We start from the raw sequence: 6,453 nt of genomic DNA on the forward strand, positions 1-6,453 counted from the left end.
TCTGTGGCTCCCGCCTGTCCCAGAAGCTGTCTGCCTCTGTGGTCCTCACTCTAACCTGTAGACTAAGTTCGGCGGAGTCCCGGACTCATTATTATTTCTGAAACAAGGTCTCTCTCAGGTAGCCCTGGCTGGCCTCCAACTCACTGTATAGATGAGAATGATGTTGAATCCCCTATCCTCCAGCCTCCACCTCTCAAGTGCTGAGATTGCAGGCATGTACCACTATGCCCTGTAGAAGTTTGATGGTTCTTCCTCCCAGTCCCATGTTCCCAAAAATAAAACTCAGACTCAAAATTTATTTACCAACACCTTGGCCATATAGCTAGGCTCTTCTCTGACTAGATCTTAACTTAAAATAGTCTATTTATTCTAATATACATTCTGCCATGTGACTGGTTACCTGTGCTCAGGTCTTGTCACATCTTCTTAGGCAAGTCTCCCGTGCCAGTTACTATCCCAGATCCTTTCTGCCTCCAAGATGTCGCACCGCCTATTTCCTGCCTAAGCCATAAGCCACCAGATTTTTATTGATAGGTGCCACATCTATACAGACACAAGATATTCTCTCTACAATGCCCCGTTTTCATTCCTTGATGATGCTATCCAGGGCCTCTTCCATGCTGGGAAAGTGCTCCATCCCCTGAGCCACATCCCCAGCTCTGATTTTGTTCATCCTTGAAGCTGGTGCCTAGCCTAAGTGACATGTGATTTTAATTCCACTCTTTTATTTTTCAAAGATTTTTTATTTTTGTTTTATATGTATGAGTGTTTTTCCTGCATGTGTGTCCAAGAACCACATATGTGCCCTGCCCCAGAAGAAGCCAGAGAAGAGAGTGTCGGAGGAGGGCTTGGAGCTCTGGATGGTTGTGAGCTTCTTGGGAGATGCTGGCAACTGAAGCAGGGTGTTCTGTAAGAGTAACATGTGTTCTTTACTGTTGGGCCATCTTGCCAACTCCTAATTCTACTTCACATAAGTAACTACTGGAGACATTGTTTATTACTAACAAGGCCCCTTAACATCACCTCCCCATTCCATCTTGTTCCGGGGTCTGTCTGATGCACCATTTTATAACGCTGCGGACTGTTTTTGCCATTGACTGTCCTTTCCTCACAATAAAAGACACAAGAAAACTGGGCTGCTTTTAAGGTGCTCTTGTTTTTGCTGTCATAAGTCATTCCACAGTCCAGGGCCGACCAATGCCCCAATCTCCTATTTGCATTGTGTCAGCCATAGCCCAGAGTGTCCACTAGGTGGCGAGCTCATTCCAGCACCTGAGCTCTTTTGTACAATAGGTGGTGGTGCTTACAAATGAGGTCATTTTGGGGTCTTGATACTTGCAGTATCATTATGAGAGTGGGTGGACAGGGTGACCAGTGGGAAGCCAGCCTCATCTACGTGGTCTCTGGTCTATGTTCAGGGATTATGAAGTGTTTATTGGCTCCACCCGACTTCACCGTTTTAAACACAGAGAAACCAGGAAAAACCAGGGCAAGAGCTCGTTGACTCCCTGGCTCCAATCATCTGATGACCGAGATACCAGCAAGTGACCAGCTGGTGGGTGCGTATACAGCATGGAGACGCTGGGCAAGGGCGGCTCTGGGTGGGAGAAATGTAAGTAAGAAAGCATGTGGGCTTTGCTGTAGTGGCTGTTTATTTGGCTTATCTGTAAACTACAGCTTTTTTTCTGTGTGCGTGCTTGCGTGCGCGTGCGCGTTTCAGCGTGTGCCCTCAGGCAGCTGCTACTGCTGTCTAGATAATAAAGCCCAAATCACTTAGCACTTTCGAATCCCGTCTGGGATGTGGTAGTCTCCTCTCTGGCGAGTACTGTGGCCATCTGTCGCCTCGCACACCTGACTCAAGTTAGTCTGTTTTCATTCCCATCCTCTAACATTTAAAACAAAGATGACTTTGCGAAAGAGATCAGCAAAGGCCTAATCGATTCATACAATTCCTCCATTTTGATTGAGGCGTGTGAATAATTTGATTTCCTCTAGAGTCTTGACTTCTGTTTATTTTATTTTATTTAAAATTTTTTTTATTAGATATTTTCTTCATTTACATTTCAAACGCTATCCCAAAAGTCCCCTATATCCTCCCCCTACCCTGCTCCCCTACCCACCCACTCCCACTTCTTGGCCCTGGCGTTCCCCTGTACTGAGGCATATAAAGTTTGCAAGACCAAGGGGGCCTCTCTCCCCAATGATGGCCGACTAGGCCATCTTCTGATACATATGCAGCTAGAGACACGAGCTCTGGGGGCACTGATTAGTTCATATTGTTGTTCCACCTATAGGGTTGCAGACCCCTTCAGCTCCTTGGGTGCTTTCTCTGGCTCCTCCATTGGGGGCTCTGTGTTCCATCCAATAGCTGACTATGAGTATCCACTTCTGTGTTTGCCAGGACTGGCATAGCCTCACAAGAGACAGATATATCAGGGTCCTTTCAGCAAAACCTTGCTGGCATATGCAATAGTGTCAGTGTTTGGTGGCTGATTATGGGATGTACCCCCGGGTGGGGCAGTCTCTGGATGGTCCATCCTTTTGTCTTAGCTCCAAACTTTGTCTCTGTAACTCCTTTCGTGTGTATTTTGTTCCCTATTCTAAGGAGGAATGAAGTATCCACCCATTGGCCTTCCCTCTTCTTAATTTTCTTGTGTTTTGCAAATTGTATCTTGGGTGTTCTCTGCTTCTGGGCTAATATCCACTTACCATTGAGTGCATATCAAGTGACTTCTTTTGTGATTGTGTTTCCTCACTCAGGATGATATCCTCCAGATCCATCCATTTGCCCAAGAATTTCATAAATTCATTGTTTTTAATAGCTGAGTAGTACTCCATTGTGTAAATGTACNACATTTTCTNTATCCATTCCTCTGTTGAGGGACATCTNGGTTCTTTCCAGCTTCTGGCTATTATAAATANGGCTGCTATGAACATAGTGGAGCATGTGTCCTTATTACCAGTTGGAACATCTGAGTATATGCCCAGGAAAGATATTGCTGGATCTTCCGGTAGTACTATGTCCAATTTTCTGAGGAACCTCCAGACTGATTTCCAGAGTGGTTGTACAAGCTTGCAATCCCACCAGCAGTGGAGGAGTGTTCCTCTTTCTCCACATCCCCGCCAGCATCTGCTGTCACCTGAATGTTTGATCTTAGCCATTCTGACTGGTGTGAGGTGGAATCTCAGGGTTGTTTTGATTTGCATTTCCCTGGTGACTAAGGATGCTGAACATTTTTTCAGGTGCTTCTCAGCCCTTCGGTATTCAGGCGAGGTGTTTATTAATCACCTAACATAACTCAACTGACTACTCATGAATAAGTTACCCTCAGCAACCGCCAGCCCCAAAAGTAAACTTTAACACTTTATTTACTGAAAGCATCTTATTTTTCTTTTTTTTTAAAAGATTAATTAATTAATTAATTATGTATAGTGTTCTGCCTGCATGCCTGCCTGCATGCCAGAAGAGGGCTGGCTGTGAGCCACCACGTGGTTGCTGGGAATTGACCTCAGGACCTCTGGAGGAGCAGTCAGTGCTCTTAATCCCTGAGCCATTTCTCTAAGTCCCTCTTTTTATTTATTCATTTTACATCCTGATCTCAGCACTTCATTTCTCCTGTGGACTGAACCTCGGAACCTGTAAGCCAGCCCTAATTAAATTAAGAGTTGTTTTGGCTATGGTGCCTCTTCACAGCAATGGAAACCCTAAGACAGCTGGATTCCCAGGAACTGAAACCTAGGACAGAGACCTGTAATTCCTGTTATCTTTTGATCAGAGCCTCTGAGCAGTCCTTGGGTTTGTCTGACTTCTAGCAAATCATCATCAAACACATGAGCAGATGGCCTAGCTTGGACACTATCCTGAATGGCAGGTCTGCTCCTGGTCTCCTGGGTGGGATTTCTGTTTGAACGTCAAGTGTTGAGGACATGTTGTGAGGCTCTCTGTGGCAGTACAATGGGAAATGCCACTATGACTCATCTCTAAGTCAGCCTTGAGCAGCAGCCTTGGAGGATACTGGCCCAGACTGAGCTGTGGAGGTCAGTGCAGCTGGACGGACACAGGACTTCATGTTGCTCTGTAGGTGGTGACACTGGGACTCTAGGGACACTGGGTTCTAGGTCTGTACCATCAAGCTCTGCAGCTTTGCTCACCTGTGACAAAGACCTTTTCTCCTTCACAGCACAGGGCCCACCATCTCTGAACACTCAGAGCCTCCTGCATCTGCCTGTGATTGTTCCTGCCTGATTCTCTAAGTGTGGGTTGGGGGAGGAGGTTAGAGTGACCGACACTGGTTGAAAGAGGCTTTTGCAAGGATCAGAGGTCCCATGAGGGCCATCTTGTCTCTGTTGTGTGCACAGAACCGCTACCCAAGCCCAAATCACAATCGACCTAACCCCATGGAGGTGAAGACTTGGTAATGGTAACATGTGGACCGAGGCTCAGAATACAACCTGCCTGTGTAACTTGTTTAACTTACAAAGAAATAATGCAATGGTAGAAATGAACCACCTTTTGTAATTGCTTCCTTAAGGAAACCATGATTTCTGAATTCCAAATTAGATTGTTAAGAAGGCACGTGACATCAGTGTACTGGCCCTGCTACTCAGATGGCTGGCTGGGTGGAGGACCTGAAGCAGCGACAGTTCAGCAGTGGCTGCCTTACTCATCTCGCCCATTTTCATTTTTTCTTCCTGAGGCTGGATTCAGCACGGGCAGTCTGACTACCGCAGTAAGCCTTAAAACTCTTATGCGCATTTATTGCCAACATTCTTCTAGAGCTCCGTCGGAGCATAATCTGTCCTTAGATCACCATGCAATCTTGGTAGGAATTTTGTGCTATCTGGGAAGAACAGGATATAATGGTTAAACTAAACTTAGTAAACACACACACACAAATGCAGTAATGTAGATAAATATAGTAAGAGGACCAGGTTTGTTTAGGTAGAAGGAACTCAAAATGTTGAGGAGTTATGTTTCAATTAAGTGATTGTTCTTGGTTATATGGGCTGTGGTGGTGGTGGGGTGATTATAAAAAGTAGTAGACATTTGTCAATTAAGTTGTAGATTCTAACAACAATAATCCATGTTATTTTAGATTTTGAGGGCATAGCTATGCTTTAAGCAAATATTCTCAAATGTTACTCAATACACCTAGTCACATTAACCACACTTGAATGATTCCCTTCTACATTTTATCTGATTGTACCCACGTGATGTTCTACAAATCCAAACACATGAAGCAGGAACTGAGGTGCAGAAGTTCTTTCACTAACGCCCTCAACCAACAGTGAAAACAGCCATTATATATGCTTTCACGTGCATACACATGTACTTCAAAAAGCAATGCGCCATCTCTTCATCCACTGTCAACTTAATGGTTAGAGTGGGGGCCACCAGGCATTGGTGGAGCACCAGCAGGTCCTGAAGGCACTTGGTAAGGATTGTTCAGAGCAGGATGGGGACCTGGCATGGGGTATAATTTTGCAGAGCCAGGATATGATGTTGGTGGTCCCCAGGCTCCCGGTGGCACAGTGCCCCACGGATCACGCCATGTTCCTGACACTGTAGGAGGAACAGTGGGATATGGCCCTGGCACATTAGGATGCTGCCTCTCAATTCCTGGTGCCCAAGGTCCAGAAGAGATGGATTCCCGTGGACCTAAAGAACCGGCTGCAGCTGGATCTGTGGGTACACCATATGGCCTAGGCAGCTCTGGCATAGGCAAATTTGGTGTAGCATATGGCTCTGCGGGGCCAGGACCTGGCACTGCAGGGGCTGGATAAGGAACACCAGGTGGGAGGGTGTGATGGTCCAGAAGGAGGATAGCATACTGGGGTCCTAGGGGTGGTCCAGTTGGAGGCATAAAGCCACATATGATGTCAGCAGAGAGAAGGGGAAATCCTGGTCTGTGGATGGCTACAGTATCTGTGCTATAACCTCAGTTAAGCAGGTCCCAGCCAGAGCCTGGGTGCAGGTTAGTAGAAGAGTACTCATGTAGTGTGCATGGGCCCTGATCCATCAGCACCACAATACACAGAACAGCCCCACTGGACACTCATGTGTTCACTGAGCCTGAGTCTGAGATGTCCCCTGAGCTTCTCTAGGTGGGATAAGTCCCTCCAACCCATTCTAGTTCAATGCTGGGCCTGGCTGTATGTGCTTGGGCTAGGCCAGGCTATCCTGGCCAGGGTGAGTATCTGTGTCATGGGTTAGTGTCACCACCCTCAAAATGAACCAAGTCTCCCAGCTCTCTGTATGTAGACAGCAGTAGCAAGGATAGGACAGAATCTCAGGGTGGTTTATTTGCATTTCCCTGATGATTAAGGATATTGAACATTTCTTCAGGTGCTTCTCAGCCATTCGATATTCCTCAGTTGAGAATTCTTTGCTTAGCTCTGTGCCCTATTTTTAAATGGGGTTATTTGATTTTCTGGAGTCCACCTTCTTGAGTT

At 46.2% G+C, this 6,453-nt stretch overlaps 1 protein-coding gene across 2 annotated transcripts in view; it reads left to right on the forward strand.

Moving 5' to 3' along the window:
• The first annotated feature begins 1,299 nt into the window (after nt 1–1,299).
• LOC110297752 (pregnancy-specific glycoprotein 22-like) overlaps nt 1,300–6,453 on the forward strand; it is a 46,544-nt gene continuing 41,390 nt past the window's right edge. Inside the window, exon 1 of one of the 2 annotated variants that reach the window (XM_029479973.1) lies at nt 1,300–1,559. In XM_029479973.1, the coding sequence (XP_029335833.1) occupies nt 1,526–1,559 (34 nt within the window). In that variant the 5' untranslated portion in view covers nt 1,300–1,525. The remainder of the gene's footprint in view (nt 1,560–6,453) is intronic. The other variant, XM_029479974.1, reaches the window with a different exon arrangement.

Source organism: Mus caroli, chromosome 7 (genome assembly GCF_900094665.2).
Source record: "Mus caroli chromosome 7, CAROLI_EIJ_v1.1, whole genome shotgun sequence".
Classification (NCBI taxonomy): Eukaryota; Metazoa; Chordata; class Mammalia; order Rodentia; family Muridae; genus Mus; species Mus caroli.